Raw genomic sequence first — 24791 nt, forward strand, 5'->3', positions numbered from 1 at the left:
TAGACCAATTTGGGTTTCCAATCTCTCCAAAAGAATGTGGTGATCGATGGTATCAAAAGCGGCACTAAGATCTAGGAGCACGAGGACAGATGCAGAGCCTCGGTCTGACGTCATTAAAAGGTCATTTACCACCTTCACAAGTGCAGTCTCAGTGCTATGATGGGGTCTAAAACCAGACTGAAGCGTTTCGTATACATTGTTTGTCTTCAGGAAGGCAGTGAGTTGCTGTGCAACAGCTTTTTCTAAAATTTTTGAGAGGAATGGAAGATTCGATATAGGCCGAGAGTTTTTTATAATTTCTGGGTCAAGATTCGGCTTTTTCAAGAGAGGCTTTATTACTGCCACTTTTAGTGAGCTTGGTACACATCCGGTGGATAGAGAGCCGTTTATTATGTTCAACATAGGAGGGCCAAGCACAGGAAGCAGCTCTTTCAGTAGTTTAGTTGGAATAGGGTCCAGTATGCAGCTTGAGGGTTTGGAGGCCATGATTATTTTCATCATTGTGTCAAGAGATATAGTACTAAAACACTTTAGTATCTCCCTTGATCCTAGGTCCTGGCAGAGTTGTGCAGACTCAGGACAATGGAGCTTTGGAGGAATACCCAGATTTAAAGAGGAGTCCGTAATTTGCTACCTAATGATCATGATCTTTTCCTCAAAGAAGTTCATAAATGTATTACTGCTGAAGTGAAAGCCATCCTCCATTTGCGAATGCTGTTTTTTAGTTAGCTTTGCGACAGTATCAAAAATAAATTTCGGATTGTTCTTATTTTCCTCAATTAAGTTGGAAAAATAGGATGATCGAGCAGCAGTGAGGGCTCTTCGATACTGCACGGTACTGTCTTTCCAAGCTAGTCGGAAGACTTCCAGTTTGGTGTGGCGCCATTTCCGTTCCAATTTTCTGGAAGCTTGCTTCAGAGCTCGTGTATTTTCTGTATACCAGGGAGCTAGTTTCTTATGACAGATGTTTTTAATTTTTAGGGGTGCAACTGCATCTAGGGTATTGCGCAAGGTTAAATTGAGTTCCTCGGTTAGGTGGTTAACTGATTTTTGTCCTCTGACGTCCTTGGGTAGGCAGAGGGAGTCTGGAAGGGCATCAAGGAATCTTTGGGTTGTCTGAGAATTTATAGCACGACTTTTAATGCTCCTTGGTTGGGGTCTGAGCAGATTATTTGTTGCAATTGCAAACGCAATAAAATGGTGGTCCGATAATCCAGGATTATGAGGAAAAACATTAAGATCCACAACATTTATTCCATGGGATACAAATTAGGTCCAGAGTATGACTGTGGCAGTGAGTAGGTCCAGAGACATGTTGGACAAAACCCACTGAGTCGATGATGGCTCCGAAAGCCTTTTGGAGTGGGTCTGTGGACTTTTCCATGTGAATGTTAAAGTCACCAAAAATTAGAATATTATCTGCTATGACTACAAGATCCGATAGGAATTCAGGGAACTCAGTGAGGAACACTGCATATGGCCCAGGAGGCCTGTAAACAGTAGCTATAAAAAGTGAGTGAGTAGGCTGCATAGATTTCATGACTAGAAGCTCAAAAGGCGAAAACGTCATTGTTATTTTTTTTGTAAATTGAAATTTGCTATCGTAAATGTTAGCAACACCTCCGCCTTTGCCGGATGCACGGGGGGTATGGTCACTAGTGTAACCAGGGGGTGAGGCCTCATTTAACACAGTAAATTCATCAGGCTTAAGCCATGTTTCAGTCAGGCCAATCACATCAAGATTATGATCAGTGATTAGTTCATTGACTATAACTGCCTTGGAAGTGAGGGATCTAACATTAAGTAACCCAATTTTGAGATGTGAGGTATCACAATCTCTTTCAATAATGGCAGGAATGGAGGAGGTCTTTATACTAGTGAGATTGCTAAAGCGAACACCACCATTTTTAATTTTGCCCAACCTAGATCGAGGCACAGACACGGTCTCAATGGGGAAAGCTGAGCTGACTACGCTGACTGTGCTAGTGGCAGACTCCACTAAGCTGGCAGGCTGGCTAACAGCCTGCTGCCTGGCCTGCACCCTATTTCATTGTGGAGCTAGAGGAGTTAGAGCCCTGTCTATGTTCGTAGATAAGATGAGAGCACCCCTCCAGCTAGGATGGAGTCCGTCACTCCTCAACAGGCCAGGCTTGATCCTGTTTGTGGGTGAGTCCCAGAAATAGGGCCAATTATCTACAAATTCTATCTTTTGGGAGGGGCAGAACACAGTTTTCAACCAGCGATTGAGTTGTGAGACTCTGCTGTAGAGCTCATCACTCCCCCTAACTGGGAGGGGGCCAGAGACAATTAATCGATGCCGACACATCTTTCTAGCTGATTTACACGCTGAAGCTATGTTGCGCTTGGTGACCTCTGACTGTTTCATCCTAACATCGTTGGTGCCGACGTGGATAACAATATCTCTATACTCTCTACACTCGCCAGTTTTAGCTTTAGCCAGCACCGTCTTTAGATTAGCCTTAACGTCGGTAGCCCTGCCCCCTGGTAAATAGTGTATGATCGCTGGATGATTCATTTTAAGTCTAATACTGCGGGTAATGGAGTCGCCAATGACTAGGGTTTTCAATTTGTCAGAGCTAATGGTGGGAGCCTTCGGCGTCTCAGACCCCACAATGGGAGGAGTAGAGACCAGAGAAGTCTCGGCCTCCGACTCCGACTCGCTTAATGGGCAGAACCGGTTGAAAGTTTCTGTCGGCTGAATAAGCGACACCGGTTGAGCATTCCTACAGCGTTTCCCTCCAGAAGCCATGAGAAAGATGTCCGGCTGCAGGGACCGTGCGAGGGGGTTTATACTAACGTTACTATCTGTACTTACTGGTGGCACAGACGCTGTTTCATCCTTTCCTACACTGAAATTACCCTTGCCTAACGATTGCGTCTGAAGCTGGACTTGCAGCACAGCTATCCTCGCCGTAAGGCGATCGTTCTCCTGTATATTATGAGTACAGCGACTGCAATTAGAAGGCATCATGTTAATGTTACTTAGCTTCGGCTGTTTGAAGTCCTGACGAACCATGTCCAGATAAAACCTCCGGGGTAAAAAAAGTTGAGTGAGGGAAAAAGTTAAAATATACGGTAATGAAAAAGTAAAAACCGTCAGGTAGCAAAGTAAGATCGGCAACAAAAACGCACAGCAGCGTAAACAAGTCTGCAAGTTGTGACCGGAAACAACTAATACTGTATGAGGAAGCCTGGACCAACCAGCTCTTTTTTTTTCTCCCCAGGCCCTGACCCTCCAGGGCCGTCTGAAGTTCCTGCATGGCCAGAACTGCCATCTGGATGACGGCTGCAACGTGCCCCCCCAGCTGGCCCTGTTTGCCATCGCTACCCCCCTCCAGCCTCCATCCATCCTGGAGATCAGGACCAAGAACATGATCTTCAGGACCAAACACAAGCTGGACTTCACCCCCATGGCCTGCGACGCCAAGTATGCCCACAATATTCAGTCTTACTTCACATTATGATGGAATGTTGTTAAAAGTTCCACCGGTTATAGCTGGTTGAATTAACGTCATTAGAACCCCTTTTAAAAAACGGAACTCGTGGTAATCTGGTTGTAATGATGTCATTTCAACCAGTTTTGCCTGCTGGGGTGTTGCTAGGGTGTTTGTTACTGTGAAGAGCAATTTCTTGTCATATGGCTATAATATGTTTGAAGTAGTGGTAATTCAAACATATTTTCATTGCCATTGATGTCCTATTGGATTATGGTCCTATTGGATTATGGTTTTACAATTATTATTCTGTCTATATTCTGTCTCTAATAAAAAACAAAAAAAGTGTTTTAAGTGAGAATAATCTGAAGCCGAGAAAGAAAGGAAATTCACGAGCACCACAATACCTATTCCGCCCATGCTCTACTAAGGTTTTCAAGCACACAGCTTTGCCCTACTACAATAACTATGTTGGTATTGTACTTCAAACTATGTGTAGGCAGGATGAATAGGATTCAAACCTTCTCAAACAGTCTAATTCATACTCTTATAGGAGGTGCTTCCACAATAATGTGATTTGTACCACATGCAAGTTAAAGTATTTGATTCTTCACACTCCACAGTGAGACGTTCTCATTACACTACCTTTTCCTGTATTTTTTATTAAATGAAAGCAAGCTTTGCTATAAATACTTACAAGACCATCAGGCTTTATTGAGCTGTTTTGTCTTGTAGTAATGTGGTACATGCTTGTATTTCCTAAAACCTTTATTTTAGCAAAACATGTCATTGAAAAGAAAATATCATAAGAACATCCTTTTTTGGTCAGTAGGTGCCCAACATAACAACAGGTGGTGTGTTGGACATAGTAGCTCAGATAGATAGAGCCTGTCTGCATGCCTGATTTCTGTAACCGTTAGCTTACCTGTGTAATATTGACATAAGCACAGAACCAATTGTGTTTCAAACAAGTTATGTTTGTACTTGTATTTCTTTTTGCAATACAGATGGTGAAGCAACAATAATACAAATTTACAATAGGCCTAGGTCTAAAAATACATACAGCCAAATGATACATAGTTTGAAGTACAATATCAACATAGATACTGTAGTAGGTGAAAGCTGTGTGCTGGAAAACCTTGGAAGAGCATGGGTGCTCATGAATTTCCTTTCTTTTTTCGGCTTCAGACCAATGCCTATTCTCACTTAAAAAAAAAAAAGTTTTATTTTATTTCCGTGTTTTTTACACCGGAAGGTGATTATGCAACATTATTATACGACATTATAATTAAGCAATAAGACCAGAGGGGGTGAGGTATATAGCCAATATACCACGACTAAGGTCTGTTCTTTCCCACGACACAATGCGGAGTGCCTGGATACAGCCCTTAGCTGTGGTATATTGGTCATATACCACAAACCTCTGAGGTGCCTTATAGCTATTATAAACTGGTTATCAAAGTAATTAGAAAAGTAAAAATAAATGTTTTGTCATACCCGTGGTATACGGCATTCAGGGCTCAAACCACCCAGTTTATAATACAGCATAACACATGCTCTCCTTGTGAACCCTCACAATGTCATGTGTTTTATTAATCGATTTATTGATAAGATCCCTGCTTACACTCCTACTGATCATTGCTCAAAGCAAATTGGCAAGAGCAAGGAAACAAAGATTGAAGCAAATATTTACTATGCGATTACACAATGTAGCTGGCTAGATGACTACAGGAGCGCAAAATATAGATGAGCTGTTCTCAATGGAAGGGTTCTGAAAAATTATTTCTTGCCAAGGCGAGGAGTGATTGTGAATATATCATAGTCATCCACCTCGGTGGAAACGACTTGGGACACATAAAGGAGACAGCCCTGGTGCGTCAGACACCAGCTGATTAGGAGGTAGTCATCTGAATGTTCCCATCACATCGGTGGTCTACTCTGTCATCACAAGGTGGAGGAGTTGGATTTCAGTGGGAGGAGGACATCAACAAGCGCATAGAGATGGCCCGGCGCTCTGTCAACCAGCTGGTGTTTGCATTTCTCCGTGACAGGCGCATGCCCACAATTGGCAACTTTGCCATAAATCACTATGTCCTTGGGCATTACCGTAGGGCAGGGTTTCCCAAACGTGGTCCTGTGGCCCCTGGATGCAAGTTTTGGTTTTTGCCCTAGCACTACACAGCTAATTCAAATAATCAAAGCTTGATAATGAGTTGGTTATTTGAATCATCCCCCCCCCCCCCCCCCCCCCCACACTACTCTCTGTTTATCTTATATGCATAGTCACTTTAACTATACATTCATGTACATACTACCTCAGTTGGCCCGACCAACCAGTGCTCCCGCACACTGGCTAACCGGGCTATCTGCATTGTGTCCCACTACCTGCCAACCCCTCTTTTTACGCTACTGCTACTCTCTGTTCATCATATATGCATAGTCACTTTAACCATACCCACATGTACATACTACCTCAATAAGCCTGACTAACCGGTGTCTGTATATAGCTTTGCTACTCTTATTTTCAAATGTCTTTTTACTGTTATTTTATTTCTTTACTTACCTACACACACACAAAACACATACCTTTCTTTCCCGCACCATTGGTTAGAGCCTGTAACTAAGCATTTCACTGTAAGGTCTACACCTGTTGTATTCGGCGCACGTGACAAATAAACTTTGATTTGATATGCATTAGACTAGGTTTGCTCATATACACTTCATATGACTGGCAGCATGGTGCAAGCCGCTGTGTTGTTGCCGAGCAACCAATCCAGTGTTAGAACTGTGAGTTTCGGCTAAAAAAATATGTTAGCATTGTCAGCTACAAAAAGGTAGATGATCGTTGTTTCTTAACAGATGCAAATGTGCACGTGAGAGCGATACATTATACATTTAATAAAAACTGCTGCACCTACAAACTTAGTCAATCCGGTGTTTTTTAAGCCCAATAGTCACTTTATGGACTCTTTAGTCTTGTTTTAATCCAGTGTCTAGAACTTGAGCTAGGTAGTTGCAATAAATACTTTTGCTAACTAAATCAATTGCTAACTGCCCTATAAAAGAATCTGCAGTTTAAAAATCTGGTATGTGGTTCTCGGTAACGGACGAAAGGCTCATGACGAGAGGCGGATGAGTGTGTTGTGTACCTACAAGTTGATTTGAGATTTTCATTGAGATTGGTGTCATATTGGCTTACATATATTTAACACTGAGCTTCAACCAATGCCTATAATAGACGACTATCGTCTCGTCTATAATAATGGTGTTTTTGTGAATCTTATTGCATTGCAGGGGGAAGATCGTGCTGGGCTACACTGAGGCTGAGCTCCGGGTTCGAGGCTCTGGATACCAGTTTATCCATGCAGCTGATATGCTCTACTGTGCTGAGAACCACGTCCGCAGTAAGGCTTTTTACTATGATGTCTCTACCTTTAATAATAATAATGGAATATTCCAAATAACATTGATTTAGAACAGTAACTTGACAATTAAACTTGATGTACACTACATGGCCAAAAGTATGCTCGTCGAACATCTCATTCCAATATCATGGGCATTAATATAGACTTGGTCCCCCCTTTGCTACTATAACAGCCTCCACTGTTCTGGGAAGGTTTTCCAGTAGATGTTGGAACATTGCTGCAGGGACTTGCTTCCATTCAGCCACAAGAGCATTAGTGAGGTCGGCACTGATCAGTCGGCGTTCCAATTCATCCCAAAGATGGATTTGAGTTCAGAGCTATGTGCAGGCCAGTCAAGTTCTTCCACACCGATCTCAACAAACCATTTCTGTATGGACCTCTCTTTGTGGACGGGGGCATTGTCATGCTGAAACAGGAAACTTTTGTGAAACATCACAGCACAGTTGACAATATATGGCAAATCAAAAATGGATGGTGTTAATTTTTAGGGAGAGGGGGCAGTATTCAGAAGTTTGGATGACTGAGGTGCTCAAAGTAAACTGCCTGTGACTCAGGCCCAGAAGCTGTATGCATATATGCATATACTTGGTAGTATTGGATAGAAAACACTCTAAAGTTTCCAAAACTGTTAAAATAATGTCTGTGAGTATAACAGAACTGATATGGCAGGCGACAACCTGAGAAAAATCCATCCAGGAAGTGGGATCTTTTTGATGTGGGTGCTTTACAATTGAATGCTATACAGTATGTAATGGGTTAGGACCCAGATTGCAGTTGCTATGGCTTCCACTAGATGTCAACAGTCTTTAGACATTGTTTCAGGCTTGTTTTCTGAAAAATTAGGAAGAATGAGACCTTTTGGTCAGTGGACTGAGGAAGTATCCAGAGCTGGTTTGGGCGCGTGACCGAGTGCGCACCTTTCGTTGTTTTTCCTTTCTATTGAATACGCTATTGAATACGCTAAAGTTTTCGTGACTCCTCTACTTGGCAGGAAAATGTTTGTATGCTTTTGTAAGCGGGGCGCTGTCCTCAGATAATCGGATGGTATGCTTTCGCCGTAAAGCCTTTTTGAAATCTGACACAGCGGCTGGATTAACAAGAAGTTAATCTTTAAGCCGATGTATAACACTTGTATTTTTATGAAAGTTTATTATGACTATTTCTGTATTTTGAATTTGGCGCTCTGTTATTTCACCGGATGTTGTCGAGGTCGGTTGCTAGCGGAACGCCTATCCCTAAAAAGTTTTAAGAGACAGATGGGAGGGGTTGAGTGGAGCTGAACGGTGGGATTAATAACAACAAGATAACTCATGTCAAATATACTGTGTCCGTAAAATGTGTATAGGTTCAGAACTTTTGTGAAACAGCACAGTTAAAAATATATAGCAAAATAGAAATCAAACTGGATGAGCTTCAGCGATAGATGGGAGTGGTTGATGGTAGCTGAAGGATGGGATTGAAAACAAACCAAAAATAACTATTGTAAAATACATTGTGTCTGTAAAATGTACAGTACCAGTCCAAAGTTTGGACACACCTACTCATTCAAGGGTTTTTCTTTATTTTTACCATTTTCTACATTGTAGAAAAATAGTGAAAACATCAACACTATGAAATAACACATATGGAATTATGTAGTAACCATAAAAGTGTTACCCAAATCAAAATATATTTTATATTTGAGATTCTTCAAAGGTGAGTAAGAATATTTTGAAGATAAATACACAACGCAGAGGATGAGAGGACTAAAAACTAGAGTACTAATGGTATTTGGCCCAGTTGTATTTCAAGAACTTCTGATTGGTCAACCCCAGGCTAGGGTGGGGGGTTATAAATGGCATCCTGTCCTTTGTTCTGTGGAGAAAAGCTGAGTACAGGGGAGACTGAACATCTACCTCCTAGCATAACATCTATGGTATGTCCTTCTCTAATAAACCTATTTTTCTCCCCCGATTTGCTTTGGAGTTTGTGTTATTGAAGAATAACATAAATTGCTAACAGTAGCAACCCTTTGCCTTGATGACAGCTTTACACACTCTTGGCATTCTCTCAACCAGCTTCACCTGGAATGCTTTTCCAGCAGTCTTGAAGGAGTTCCCACATATGCTGAGCACTTGTTGGCTGCTTTTCCTTCACTCTGCGGTCCAACTTATCCCAAACCATCTCAATTGGCTTGAGGTCGGGTGATTGTGGAGGCCAGGTCATCTGATGCAGCACTCCATCACTCTCCATCTTGGTTAAATCGCCCTTACACAACCTGGTGGTGTGTTGGGTCATTGTCCTGTTGAAAAACAAATGATAGTCCCACTAAGCGCAAATCAGATGGGATGGTGTATCACTGCAGAATGCTGTGGTAGCCATGCTGGTTGTGTGCCTTGAATTCTAAATAAATCATTGACAGTGTCACCAACATAGCACTGCCCACACCATCACACCTCCTCCTCCATACTTCACGGTGGGAACCACACATGCGGAAATCATCTGTTCACCTACTCTGCGTCTCACAAAGACATGGCGGTTGGAACCAAAAATCTAAAATTTGGACTCATCAGACCAAAGAACAGATTTCCACCGGTCTAATATCCATTGCTTGTGTTTCTTGACCCAAGCAAGTCTCTTCTTATTGGTGTCCTTAAGTAGTGGTTTCTTTGCAGAAATTAGACCATGAAGGCCTGATTCTCGCAGTCTCCTCTGAACAGATGAGATTGAGATGTGTCTGTTACTTGAACTCTGTGAAGCATTTATTTGGTCTGCAATTTCTGAGGCTGGTTTCTCTAATGAACTTATCCTCTGCAGCAGAGGTAACTCTGGGTCTTCCTTTCCTGTGGCGGTCCTCATGAGAGCCAGTTTCATCATAGCGCTTGATAGTTTTTGCGACTGCACTTGAAGAAACATTTAAAGTTTTTGACATTTTTCAGATACACTGACCTTCAAAGTAATGATGGACTGTCATTTCTCTGCTTATTTTAGCTGTTCTTGCCATAATATGGACTTGGTCTTTAACCAAATAGGGCTATCTTCTCTATACCACACCTACCTTGTCACAACACAACTGATTGGTGCAAACGCATTAAGAAGGAAAGAAATTCCACAAATTAACTTTTAACAAGGCACAGCAGTTAATTGAAATGCATTCCAGGTGACTAACTCATGAAGCTGGTTGAGAGAATGACAAGAGTGTGCAAAGCTGTCATCAAGGCAAAGGGTGGCTACTTTGAAGAATCTCAAATATAAAATATATTTAGATTTGTTTAACACTTTTTTTGTTTCTACATGATTCCATATTTGTTATTTCATAGTTTTGATGTCTTCACTATTATACTACAATGTAAAAATATAGAAAAACCCTTGAATGAGTAGGTGTGTCCAAACTTTTGACTGGTACTGTATATAGTATGAATAAGCTGGAAGTAGAAGCCTAGATGTTGTTGTCCAATAGTTTACTCCAATTAGGAGAGGGTAGTAGGGTTAGGGGAAAATAAAAATCATTTAAAAAAATTATTTTAAAATATATATTTGGGAATGAAAATCATGCAGACAATTAAATTGATGGAATCTACAATCTATCTGCAATATTAAAGCAGATCTACCCCCAAAATAGTTTTGGTAAAATAAACAAACATGGAAAGGGCCTTCCCCAAACGGTGGAAGCACAGACTCGTCTAGAATGTAATTGTATGGATGTAGCGTTAAGATACGTTCTCCTGGCATCCGCCAAACACAGATTCGTCCGTCGGACTGCCAGATGGTGAAGCGTGATTCACCACTCCAGAGAACGTTTTTACACTTTTATTTTTATTTCACCTTTATTTAACCAGGTAGGCTAGTTGAGAACAAGTTCTCATTTACAACTGCGACATGGCAAGATAAAGCAAAGCAGTTCGACACATACAACAACACAGAGTTACACATGGAATAAACAAACATACAGTAGAAAAAAAATATATAATAATAATAATAATAAGTATATATACAGTGTGTGCAAATGAGGTAAGATAAGGGCGGTAAGGCAATAAAATAGGCTATAGTGGCGAGGTAATTACGATATAGCAATTAAACACTGGAATGATAGATGTGCAGAAGATGAATGTGCAAGTAGAGATACTGGGGTGCAAAGGAGCAAGGTAAATAAATGAATACAGTATGGGGATACAGTAGTTGGATGGGCTATTTACAGATGGGCTATGTACATGTGCAATGATCTGTGAGCTGCTCTGACAGCTGGTGCTTGAAGTTAGTGAGGGAGATGAGTATCCAGCTTCAGCGATTTTTGCAGTTCGTTCCAGGCATTGGCAGCAGAGAACTGGAAGGAAAGGCGGCCAAAGGAGGAATTGGCTTTGGGGGTGACCAGTGAAATATACCTGCTGGAGCACGTACTGCGGCTGGGTGCTGCTATGGTGACCAGTGAACTGAGATAAGGTGGGGCTTTACCTAGCAACGACTTGTAGATGACCTGGAGCTAGTGGGTTTGGCGACGAGTATGAAGCGAGGGCCAGCCAACGAGAGCATACAGGTTGCAGTGGTGGGTAGTATATGTGGCTTTGGTGACAAAACGGATGGCACTGTGATAGACTGCATCCAATTTGTTGAGTAGGGTGTTGGAGGCTATTTTGTAAATGACATCGCCGAAGTCGAGGATCGGTAGGATGGTCAGTTTTACGAGGGTATGTTTGGCAGCATGAGTGAAGGATGCTTTGTTGCGAAATAGGTAGCCGATTCTAGATTTCATTTTGGATTGGAGATGCTTAGTGTGGGTTTAGAAGGCGAGTTTACAGTCTAACCAGACACCTAGGTATTTGTAGTTGTCCACATATTCTAAGCCAGAACCGTCCAGAGTAGTGATGCTGGACGGGCAGGCAGGTGCAGGCAGCGATCGGTTGAAGAGCATGCATTTAGTTGTACTTACATTTAAGAGCAGTTGGAGGCCACGGAAGGAGAGTTGTATGGCATTGAGCTTGTCTGGAGGTTAGTTAGCAGTGTCCAAAGAAGGGCCAGAAGTATACAGAATGGTGTCGTCTGCGTAGAGGTGGATCAGAGAATCAAGAGCAAGAGCGACTTCATTGATGTATACAGAGAAGAGAGTCGGCCCGAGAATTGAACCCTGTGGCACCCCCATAGAGACTGCCAGAGGTCCAGACAACAGGCCCTCCGATTTGACACACTGAACTCTATCAGAGAAGTAGTTGGTGAACCAGGCGAGGCAGTCATTTGAGAAACCAAGGCTGTTGAGTCTGCCGATAACAATGTGGTGATTGACAGAGACGAAGGCCTTGGCCAGGTCGATGAATACGGCTGCACAGTATTGTCTCTTATCGATGTCAGTTATGATATCGTTTAGGACCTTGACCATGGCTGAGGTGCACCCATGACCAGCTCGGAAGCCAGATTGCATAGCGGAGAAGGTTTGGCTGGGATTCGAAATGGTCGGTGATCTGTTTGTTAACTTGGCTTTTGAAGACCTTAGAAAGGCAGGGTAGGATAGATATAGGTCTGTAGCAGTTTGGGTCTAGAGTGTCTCTCCCTTTTGAAGAGGGGGATGACCGTGGCAGCTTTCCAATCTTTGGGGATCTCAGACGATACGAAAGAGAGGTTGAACAGGCTAGTAATAGGGGTTGCAACAATTTCGGCAGATCATTTTATAAAGAGAGGATCCAGATTGTCTAGCCCGGCTGATTTGTAGGGGTCCAGATTTTGCAGCTCCGGTGTCCAATGGCAGTGAGCTTTACAACACTCCAGCCAACGCTTGGCATTGCGCACGGTGATCTTAGGCTTGTGTGCGGCTGCTCGGCCATGGAAACCCATTTCATGAAGCTCCCGACGAACAGTTCTTGTGCTGAAGTTGCTTCCAGAGGCCGTTTGGAACTCGGTAGTGAGTGTTGCAACCGAGGACAGATGATTTTTACGCCAGTCCCATCAGTCCCATCAGCTTGGGTGGCCTACCACTTTGCGGCTGAGCCGTTGTTGTCCCTAGACCTTTCCACTTCACAATAGCAGCACTTACAGTTGACCGGGGCAGCTCAAGCAGGGCAGAAATTTGACGAACTGACTTGGAAAGGTGGCATCCTATGACAGTGCCATGTTGAAAGTCACTGAGCTCTTCAGTACGGAACATTCTACTGCAAATGTTTGTATATGGAGATTGCATGGCTATGTGTTCGATTTTATACACCTCTCAGCAATGGGTGTGGCTGAAAATGCCAAATCCACTCATTTGAATGGGTGTCCACATACTTATGTAATATATATTTCTGGGGCGGCAGGTAGCCTAGTGGTTAGAGCATTGGACTTGTAACCGAAATGCTGCAAGATCGCATCCCCGAGCAGACAAGATAAAAGTCTGTCGTTCTACCCCTGAACAAGGCATTTCACCCACTGTTCCTAGGACGTCATTGAAAATAAGAATTTGTTCTTAACTGACTTGCCTAGTTAAATAAAGCTAAAAAATATATATATTAGTACTACATCTAATTATATTTATGTGCAGTAAGCTAACTACATGTGGGTTAGAAATATTATCTAAGAGGCAGACTGACACCACACACTCTCCTCTGTTGTTTGCTGACAGAGAGCGAGAGAGAGAGAGAACAATCGTTCAGCGGTAATAGTGTCCTACTTACAGTAGCATGTAAACACAATGACCCTGTTCTAACCATGGAACATTAAGCATCAGCATCACTGCTCTTCACACATTCCATACTGCTCTTTACAGCTCAGTGGTTGATGTTTACAATATCACTTCCCCTTCCATCTCTCTGAGTTTATAGTATCGAGCTCTCTGACTCTGAGTTTAAATACTGACTGGAGGGGACAATTTTCCTAATGAAAGTGTTAAAATATGCTAGTGAGCTCAAAGACAAGCCTGATGTTATTCATATTATTGTTATTGGTCAATATCACTCCCCCAACTTTCTGACTCTTGAGTTTAAATGCCCGAGGGGACAATTAGCCTAATGAAAGTGTTAAAATAATCTAGTGAGTGCAAAGACAAGCATGATGTTATTAATATCAACAACAAAAAATCCAGTATTCATTGTTGGACAGATAGTTATTTCAGTACAATATATGCTGCCTTTTCAAACTTTTGACTCACAACCTTTCATTGCTTTTAGAAAGTAGTCCAGGGTAGTAGGTCGGTGTGTCTAAAAGACATGTAGGCTGAGCTTTGATTGGCAAACTGTCAGAGAGTTAGTGGAAATCTCTGGTTGTGTCCTAATAGTCTCTCCTTTCTCCCAAAGTGTACACGTGTTCACTTCCCTTCATGGATTTGAAAAGAAATGACTGGTATATTAAACTCCCTCTAGCCCATGCCTACACCAATCCAATGCTTTTACATTTGTTGAGAGTAGTGAACCAGTGCACACTTCAGGAGGGAGGAGGGATTATTGGGACAAACCATATAGACGGCGTTGGCCGACAAACGTCACAGAAATGATGCCCGCGCATCGATGTGGCCGGAAGCCGTGCATTTTTATGATTATGAGCGGTCAGATAACTAGCAACAATGGCTTAAAGCTGCCTTGTGGGGAACCGTAGGTGGCTTGTTTCCGCTAGTTTTATCTTGTTGTTGATACCATGTCTTGTTATGAGGTGTTTTGACAGATTTCATGTCAATTCTAATATGGCAAAAATTCACTAGCAAGCTAACCAGCAACTCTAATGATGTATTTGAGAAACAGGTGCTCATTGTGCAAATTAATTAATGTTTTCAATTAACATTTGGAAACCAAATATAGTTTACAAGCCGACCCCGTCTGTTTTGCCCCATAGTTGCACACTCAACGTTTTTGTTGCTAAACAACCAACCCGTCTATGTGTCTCTGTGTGACACGTGGTTGGTTCGAGTGGAGAATATGTTTACACATAATCCAGATTATGGAGGAGATTGTGCAAAACCCAGAGTAGAGCAGAGCAGAGTAGAGCAGAGTACCGGTGAACAGAGCAGAGTGGTGAACTGGGGCCACATATCCATATCAGGAATGGAATAAAGATCCAAAGTCCACCAGTGTCCACTGAAAGTGACACAAGTTTCAGTTTTACTGCAGGGGAACACATTGGGTGTAAATCTGCAGTGTCTGCAAATCTCTTTACTGCACGCCTCTCTTTAGAACAATGGGTCTATAGTGCCTCACACCTGCGTCCATTCACCACAATGAACCTACTCCGGAAAGCTGCACAGTTGAGACGTGCTCTACTCCACAACACGCCTTGCAAAGCCAACAATAGGTCAAATGGGTGAAGGATCGAGGTGTGTGTGTGTGTGTGTGTGTGTGTGTGTGTGTGTGTGTGTGTGTGTGTGTGTGTGTGTGTGTGTGTGTGTGTGTGTGTGTGTGTGTGTGTGTGCGTGTGTGCGCGTGTGTGCGTGCGTGCGTGTACATTTAGAGGTGTGATGGTACTGCGTGCATAGGTGTATGTACACTCCCATGCAAACAGCATATTTCGTCAGACTTGCTTTTGTAAGCGTCATGAGTGTGTAGGGATTGGTTCCATGCATGGGTGCACATATGCACTGTTGCCTATGTGCATAATAGCCTATGTTCAGTTATGACCATACAATCATTGGTTCTGATACATCCCCCTGACTCAGTGTCTTATGTGATTCCAGTGATCAAGACAGGAGAGAGCGGGCTGACGGTGTTCAGACTGCTCACTAAGGATAACCGCTGGAGGTGGGTCCAAGCCAACGCCAGACTGGTCTACAAGAACGGCAAGCCTGACTACATTATCGCCACCCAGAGGCCCCTGGTGTAAGTGCAGCTTTAGCCTCTCCCCCTCTCCATAACCCAATGATGTTTTGAATCCATTTTTAACCCTAAACACTTTTCTGAGTGTTAAATGTAACACTAGAGTTGATTTAGCACTGGAGATTTTGCTGTGTCTGTTTGTATGAAGTATTTCAATAAGGTGAATGTAATATGTAATCCTAAACAGTCAGAGCTCTTTAGTCCATAGTGTTAGGGGCTTTTGTCCATATAGTCGTCCATAGTAGTCCATAGTAGTCCCTAGTGTTTTGGTAAGCTATGCCTCGTCCTGCTCTTGTTCCCAGTTAGTAAGAGGGAGGACAGTAGATTGGATTTCATCACATTAATAAAATTCTCACGACGCCAACTATATGAAGAAAAAAAATGTAATTCACAGGAAATGTTTACTTTTTTAATGTGGGGCTTTGACAGTCAATCATTTAAATAATGTATCTTATCTCACCACCACTAATGAGATTGGTGCTCTTGATCCATGTTGTGTCGGAGCGTCTCAAAGTCAGGGGGCGTGGTCAACAGTGTGTACCGCATCTCCTGTCACATCCAACCTGGATCGATATGCAGATGATATGCATATACTTTTAATGCAGATGAGAGCACTGAATCAGCGTACCATGAGTTTTAATGCTCTGAGGGAGACTGCATTGTATTCCCTTTGAGTCAAGAACCAAAACTTCTCCATTGTGACTTGCGAATGCATTGTCTCCAGCTTTCAGTCACATGGCAGCTCGATCAGCTGTTCAATTTCACTTCCCGGCATGTCAACTGAACCAGGATGAAACACAGATTTCGCTGATTCGTTCACTTTGTTTGTATTTCCCCTGCATGCTTGTGTTCAATTCGTTCAGTTCCCCAAATATGTCTGTTACATAGGCAAGGAGACACATTTTCTTTTCATTACACAGAAAGTCAACAAAGTTTGTAATTTAAATCCATTGCGAATGACAACAGTTCCTCTCTCAATTCGAAAACATCTTTCCAACACTCCCCCTCAATAACCACCAAGCTTCGGTGTGAAATACAATATTGTCATGCTCTGATCCCATATCCCCAAATAGTTTTGTGAACAGGTGTGCGCAATGTAGTTTACAATGTTCTACGCTCAGCTCTTTTGCCGCCAGTTGCTCTCGGTGTATTCAATATAGCTCAGTGGGTATTGTCACACCCTAGTCTTGTGATTGTCTCCACCCCCTCCAGGTGTCGCTTATTATCCCTGGTGTATATATCCCTGTGTTTCCTGTCTCTCTGGGCCAGCTCGTCTTGTTTGTTTTTCAAGTCAACCAGCGTGTTTTCCCGCACTCCTGCTTCTACTCTCTTTTGCTATTCCTCCTGGTCTTGACCCTTGCCTGTCCTGTCTCTGAGCCCGCCTGCCTGACCACTCTGCCTGTCCCCGACTCTGAGCCTGCCGGCCGACCTGTACCTCTGCCTCCCTCTGGATTACCGACCTCTGCCTGCCTTGACCTGTCTTCTGCTTGCCTCTGTTGGAACATTAAATATTGTTACTTTGACAGTCTGCATCTGGGTCTTACTTTGATTCCTGATAGTACGAACTGGCCATGACAGACCCAGCAGACTTGGACCAGCTTCGCCACGCTGGCTCCCTGCAGGGAGCCACCATTGGGAGGCATGAGGAGCTACTACAGGACCTTTTGGAAGGGCTTCATTCCCTGACGGAACACCACGACCAGGGGTTTAAGGCTACTATGGAGCAAATCAGGGAGTTAGCTCATAGGCAGCTTGCCACCTCTGAGAACCCCCAACCACCCAGTAACTTTTTCCCTATTAGTGGTGAGTTTGTACAGCCTACCCCGGCTCCCCGAGAACCCCGCTTACCTCCCCCGGAGCGCTATGATGGAGATTCCAGAACCTGCCGGGCCTTTCTCTCCCAGTGCTCCCTCATTTTCGAGCTGCAGCCTTCTTTGTTCCCCTCGGACCGCTCGAAGATAGCGTACATTATTACGCTGATGTCCGAGAGGGCACTCGCCTGGGCCGAGAGGGCGGAGGTGAGAAAGGTGTTCGAGAAAGGTGTTCGAGGCTCCGTGTCCGGGAGAGAGGCTGCCCGGAAGTTACTCCAGCTTCGGCAGGACACCCTCAGTGTGGCAGACTATGCGGCGGAGTTCTGCACGCTAGCAGCGGAGGGTACCTGGATCCCAGAAGCGCTGTTCGACACATCCTGCATGGATTATCAGAAGAGGTAAAGGATGAGCTTGAACGTAGAAGGGAGAAGAGGTCTGATTGCGGTCCCAATTGCTCACTTAGGGATCCCACCTTGCAGCTGATAAACTCCGGAAGTCCCTGGCGTCTACGTCCCCAAGAGGATCCGAGCTTACCCGAGTCCCTTCAAGGGCCTCAGGAGATGCCGATTTACCTCTTCCCAAGCTGATGCAGCTCGGCAGGGCTAGGCTGCCTTCAGCCAAACGCGCACGCAGATTTAACAGCCAGAGTTGTCTGCATTGCGATACTGTCGGTCATTGTGTCTACCTGTCCCTTCAAGAGACCCAGCTCATTCGTTGGAGTGAGTAGTCTGGTGGGTCTTAAAGATAATTGTTCTTCTCCCCTTACTTGCCCCCCTCTCCATGCCACCCTGCTGTGGGGTGACCAGTTCAACTCTCTCCAGGTACTCATCGACTCCAGGACCGACGTCAACCCCTCTCCATTCGCATGGGTGTTAGAGGTCTGGATGGGCGCTCTATAGGCCGGGTCACCCACCAGACCCCCCCCCCCCCGTCAACCTACGAGTGTCAGGGAACCACAGCGAGACGACCATATTCCTGCTGGTTGAGTCTCCGCAGGTTCCCATACTATTGAGATTATCTTGGCTCCAGCGACACAATCCCTCCATTGACTGGGCTACTGGTGCAATCATGGACTGGAGCCTGTACTGCCACACTCATTGCCTAAAGTCAAGTCTGCCTGCCATGGAACGTCTTCCCGGGGGCTTGGAAATTGCCCCAGACCTCTCCACCAGCTCCGCAGAGTACCAGGACCTCCGGGAGGGGTTCAGTAAAGCCCAGGCCACTTCGCTTCTGCAGCACCGACCTGCATCCAAGAAGGTCAAGTCTGAGGCACTGGCATGTCGCTATAGGGCCGCAGCTACACCCTCGGAAGCCGAGACCTGTCCCCCCCGCTCCAAGATCATCGTCCTCTGTTGCCCTGTACCCTCCGTATTTTTCCTACCTTTTCTGTGTCTAGAGTCAAAACCATGTCTGACTGCCCCTTGTTTTCTGTTTGTAGGCCCATCCCTCCCCCTGTGTCATCGATGGCCAGCCAGCGTACACGGTGAGACGCCTCCTGAGGGTTTGACCACAGGGCAGGGGTTTCCAGTACCTGGTTGACTGAGAGGGTTATGGCCCAGAGGAGAGGTGCTGGGTTCCCGCTAAAGACATCTTGGACCCGGCCCTCATTTCCGACTTTCACCGCCGGCACCCCAGTCAACCAGGTATCCGCCCAGGTGGAATGCCAGGTGGCGTCCCTTGACGGGGGGATAGGGGGGGGGGGGGTACTGTCACGCCCTGATCTGTTTCACCTGTCTTGTGATTGTCTCCATCCCCTTCAGGTGTCGCTTATTATCCCTGGTGTATATATCCCTGTGTTTTCTGTCTCTCTGGGCCAGTTCGTCTTGTATGTTTTTCAAGTCAACCAGCGTGTTTTCCCGTACTCCTGCTTCTATTCTCTTTTGCTATTCCTCCCGGTCTTGACCCTTCCCTGTCCTGTCTCTGAGCACGCCTGCCTGACCACTCTGCCTGACCCTGAGCCTGTCCGCCGACCTGTACCTCTGCCTGTCTTCTGCTTGTTACTTCGACAGTCTGCATCTGGGTCTTACCTTGATTCCTGATAGGTGTATCATAAAATGCGTCCATTTGTCAGAGGGAGACACATTCATAACTAAAGTGCAGAGGCCTGCCCACCGTCCCATGATAGATGGAGCCCTTCTGTGCAAAAGCCCACCATTCGATCCCATGGAATCTGTTTTTCAGCACATTGAACGTCCACGTCCCATTCGTGAGACAACAATATCCCCTCCTGAATAGCATCCCCCGACATGCAGCGAACCAAAGTCAATGCATGGCCATCTCGGCCCGCACAGCTAACATCTATTTGGAGAGCATAAGGTGGGGAGTTATTCAGTCGTTCAGTCAGTTTCCTCTTGATTGCTTGCTATTCTTAGTTTCAGTGTTATCTGACAAAGGTATTGATGTGAGTTTCTGTGTCTCCCCACACATTGTTTTCCCCATATCAATTGCAGCCGGTAATGTCAGTCTCTGCAATAGTGTGTGGTTTCATAGCGTAGCAGGCTTAGCCATTCACCGTGGAAATGATTCAAGTGCAACCGTCAAGAGCAGCCTTTTCCCACGATCTAAGGGCGCTCTGTCGTTGAATTTTAACTTTTAGATTTGAATCGTTTTCATTTCGATTTTTAAAGTTAACCACATTACAATGATTTTGAGAGACAAAGAAGATATGTGTTTTTTTTTGTTTTCTTTACCAGGATTTTGAAAATTGTCCCACAACACCATTTTCATATCAGGCAACCCAACATGGGTCACGACCCCTAGTTTGGGAACCGCTGCTGCACACTGTTAAAATGAAGCTGCTACCAACTTTAAGGACACAAAACCTTAACTTTGCTGGAGTTTTATCCTAAACAGAAAGAGTGTGTTCTGATTGGTTCTCTCCATCCTCTCGTACCCAGGGAAGAGGAGGGAGGAGAGCACCTGAGGAAGCGTTCCATGCACCTCCCCTTCACCTTCGCCACGGGCGAGGCCCTTCTCTACCAGAGTAGCTACCCCATCCACGGCCTCACCGACTCACTCCAGACTAAAGGCAAGACCAAGTCCAAGAAGGGCAAGCTGGACAAGAACTTGTCGAAGGATCACGGTGGACTGGACCCCAGCTCCCTGCTTGGGGCATTGATGAGGCAGGATGAGTCCGTGTACGTGTGCCAACCAGCCGTCGAGCCCAAGATGTCCTTCCACAGTAGTCTGTTTAGTGAGCGACGCGAGGGGGAAGGGCAGAGCAGTGGAGGCTATAGCGGTGGCCCTCTGGGTGGGGGTGTGGGAAAGAGCTGGAGCGCCTTGCCAAACGGTGTCACCACCACCTCTACTGGCCCCAACGGGGAGCCTCCATCCAGCTTCGACCCACTGCTCGCCACCCTGGACTCACTATCTCTGGAGGGGGACGAGACATGCTCTAACAGGTGATTTTATATTTGTATGTATTGTGTATATAATATTATATATAAGTATTTTCCAATTGAATTGAGTGTAAAGTCCCTTTGGACTGCCCAATGTACAGCCAGTCTTGCCTACGCTTTCCATTCTTTTGCCCTTCTGTTATTAATTCCAATATTTTTTTATGTATGCATTGTTGTACTCCCATGGCTGAGGAAAGTCTATATGTATTTTGAATTTGTCGAATAAAATAAATGTCTTCATATCAGCGAGCTGTTCTCTGCTCTGGAGAACCTGGGTCTGAACGCAGAGGATCTGGAGCTACTGCTGCTGGATGAGAGGATGATCAGAGTGGAGATGGATCCAGACTACATCCCCTCGCTCAACGACCTGCTCACCAACAACGAGATCCTCTCCTACATCCAAGACTCGCTGGAGAACAAGACCGAGGAGGACCAGGGTCGGGACAGTCACGTGTCCATACCACCAACCACAACCCATCCCCCTGGCCCTATCCTTAATTCTACCCTTATCCCTAACTCTTATAACCAAGCCACCCCCATTATACATATCTCTACCCTCCACCCCCAGGCTACTAACCCTCCTGTCCCCCAACCCACATTACCCCCTCACAGACTACCAAAGCAGCCACCCATATTGCAGCTCTCCCAGCAGATGCAGCAGCACCTCAACTTAGTAAAGCCCGTTCTGGCAAAATACCCCTGGCCCCCGACACAAACGGACGTCCCCACGCCAAGCCAGCCAGACACACTGCAGCACACAAACTCACTAAGCGTGGTCCATAATGGTCACTGGCTTCCCCAGCAGCAGCATATGCATGCAGGGCTGGACGACCACTGCCACAGCATTCACCCCCTGGTCAACGGTAAGACATCCCAGCTGGGGCCTCAAGGGGCCGGGCAGCTCAAACACCACCAGCACCAGAACATCATCCATCTTCAGAGCCAGTGGCAGCAGCAGAACCAGCACCTACAGGTCCAGCTTCAGTCTCAGTGCCATTTCAGACAGCAGAAGGCTACTAGCAACAGCAGTGTCACTCACAATGGCGTGCACCCTGATCCCGATTGGCAGAGGTACGGCTACGACGACCAGTTGGGACTGACAGCTAATGGAGCTAACGGAGCCTGCACCGTCTCCTATACCAACGGGCGCGCGGACACCCTCTCACACGCTACAGGAGGTGAGGTCACTCGCGCGGATTACGGTATGGGTGCTTCGACTACCGTGGACATGGTCATGAACTGGGGTACGGTAGGGGGCACAGGTCACTACCAAGGACAAGGAGGGGTGACTGCTACCCCTTCAGACCATCTGGAGCATCACAAACAACATTATCCACAGGTCCCATCCACCTACTTTCACCGCCAGTACCCCACCACACAGAACTCCTTAGATTACATCCTGGGGCTATCACAGCCTCACCACACCACGCCTTCTCTGGACGCCTACGGCATTTTGAATAGCCCCGCTTCCCAAGATGCCACTAACTGCAAGGTAAGAGTCAAAGAATAAAGCAAGATGCTCATAGATAGATAATAAACCTAATGTCTTTTCTTGTGTAATATTTGGTGAATTTCTATGACTGTATGTTTGTGGGACTGTCTTGTTAATGGTCACTGACACCCCAGCATTAGGAGCGCTATTTCTATGTCATGAAAGCGATGGTTCTCTGTAAAGGCACTGATATAGCATGGGAAGCCCAGCCTCGGGCTTGTTTTGGCTGCTGCTTTACAGTTCAATGTAAGATAAATTGATGTGAACAAACATGAAATGTCAACAGATGAGTGGAGAGCAAGGGTCACGGCGGTGGAGAATCTATTAATGGAGAGGAAAGTAGGTCTCCCATGGAGTGGGGTTGATCTTTGAGGATTGCGCCACAGTTAAGTCAACTGTTGAAGTGATTCTGTCAACTTGAGCATCGACTGCAGTAGGAATACCCTCTCCAACCAGGGTTGTTTCCTTGCAGGTAGCACAACATAGCCTTGACCTGAATGCCTGGTCTGATCCTACCGCAATGTGATTGTGAAGGAAGCAGCTCTGGTCTGTAGGACCACCTTACGATCTGTTCAAAGCTGATAATGTAAGCATGACTTCAGAGCAGGGCACTGGAAGAGAACTAGTGTAGGCGTTAGAGAGAACAGCAGGCTATTCCACTTCCATGACTGCTGCTTCATGGTGTTGCGTACATTAGAGTACTGTACAGTTACAGTATCAAATCAAATCAAATGTATTTATATAGCCCTTCTTACATCAGCTGATATCTCAAACAGCAAGCAATGCAGGTGTAGAAGCACGGTATAGTATATGTTGTGTTCAGTAATGTAGGGTTCCAGCTCAGTTGAGTATTGAATGATGTTGCTTTAAGAGTGTATCACGCGCGGTGTGCATGCACGGATATGTGAGTGTCACACAAGTTTGAACCAGTTGCTAACATGTTGATCTGAAGTAAAGACGTTCAGTTTAATTGCACAACAAGCCTCCGTACATTTGGCGACGAAGATGAGATTAGGTCCCACGCGTGCCTCTGTGCATTTGTAACTTTTTATACAGTACAGTAGTCTTGTCAGGGAGGGACACAAGGGGCCCAGTCAGTCAAAACAAGGCCTCAGGGCAAGACAAACTGGACTATAGAACTCCGCTCATTAGTACAGCACACAGTCCATTCTGTATGCTGGACACCATCTTTCTCTCCTTGTTGTTTGTTGTTGTGCTGAATTAATGTTTCAAAAACCATGAAGGGTAACGAACGATAGAGTTGGTTGGTCTCTTTGTTGAGAGAGAGAGAGAAGAGCCGATGGTGAAGAACTGTAATGAATAGAACAAGGTTGAGTCCCACAGTGAGAGCTATAGCTCCCAGGCAGCGACCGCTAACCGGACCGGCGGCAATTCATGCCCCCATCCCACTCCGCCTTTCCTGTATTTTCCTTCAGGGTCAGCGACCACGCCCCAGAGGAACATAGAGCCAAGCTGGCCAGTCAAGCATGAGCTGTCCTGACCTACAATTTGCCCATCGTCATTACCTAATACATAGAGGGGCAGACGAATGTGTGGCAATGATGTGTGTATGCGCATGGGTGCGTGCCTACATGTGTGGTGTCTTATCCCACCACAGGGGGTGCTGTTTACCCCCGGGGGTGTTGCTGTGATTTGGGATTGAGTAGCATTAGAGATTAGTTGAGTTTGGCCTACCTTAACCTGGCTGGGTTTGTCCTGCTGCAGGTGCTCAGTGTCCTGCTGGCCTGCCCCTATGGGGGGCCTATATAAGGTGGCCCTATTAGGATTTCTACATGGATGATGCCTAGCTAATCCATTTAGGGCCCACTAAGCAGGATTACAATTAGGCCGATGGTAGGAGCTGTCACAACAGACACTCTGTCCCCACACACAGGGGATTCCCTCATACAGGGAAGCCACAAAGTACATACTCACACCTATGGAGTATAGAGAGTGGAGCTCAGTGTGTGTACCAGTGTCAGTACTCTGATGGTTTGGCGGATATGCTACTTTTTGTAGTTAGCTAGTGTATTAGCAATTACTACAAGCTACAGTTAGCTCTGCTGTCCTGTCCACCCATCCACTGCTGTCCACTGCCCAGAGTGTGTGTGTGTGTGCCCGCTCTGCACCACTCTGCTCTCTGGCTGACCTGACCTGCAGTAGTCCTTTCCTGCAGTCAAATGACCTAGTGTCCTCATGGGTCGAATGTTATTCATATTTTTCATAATTTCATAATAAACATTATTTCTAAAAACCCACAGAAAATCTGTTTTTATGTCTTCTGTAATGTATATAAAGTGTAATTTTAGGATGCAAACTCAAAATGAAATACCTTTTAACTATATCTGACATGATAAAGGTGTCTTCTTTTTTTAAGCCCATAACCATGTATGTGAGGTTTATACTTCTGTTTCAAAGTAGACTGGTTAAAGACTACCAAGAAACACTCTGTGTGACCCTGATTCAGCC

The 24791-nt window shown here is 45.2% G+C and overlaps 1 protein-coding gene across 1 annotated transcript in view; it reads left to right on the forward strand.

The window, feature by feature from the left end:
* The window catches only part of ahr1 (aryl hydrocarbon receptor 1 alpha), a gene marked incomplete at its 5' end in the record, with an annotated part of 89515 nt that overhangs the window by 64382 nt on the left and 342 nt on the right, over window positions 1–24791 (forward strand). The window contains 5 exon segments of the mRNA NM_001123686.1: window positions 3246–3448; window positions 6750–6859; window positions 15483–15624; window positions 20330–20833; window positions 21077–22322. Of these exon segments, the coding sequence (NP_001117158.1) occupies window positions 3246–3448; window positions 6750–6859; window positions 15483–15624; window positions 20330–20833; window positions 21077–22322 (2205 nt within the window).

The sequence above is a fragment of the Salmo salar genome, chromosome 16 (genome assembly GCF_965601325.2).
Source record: "Salmo salar chromosome 16, fSalSal1, whole genome shotgun sequence".
NCBI lineage: Eukaryota > Metazoa > Chordata > Actinopteri > Salmoniformes > Salmonidae > Salmo > Salmo salar.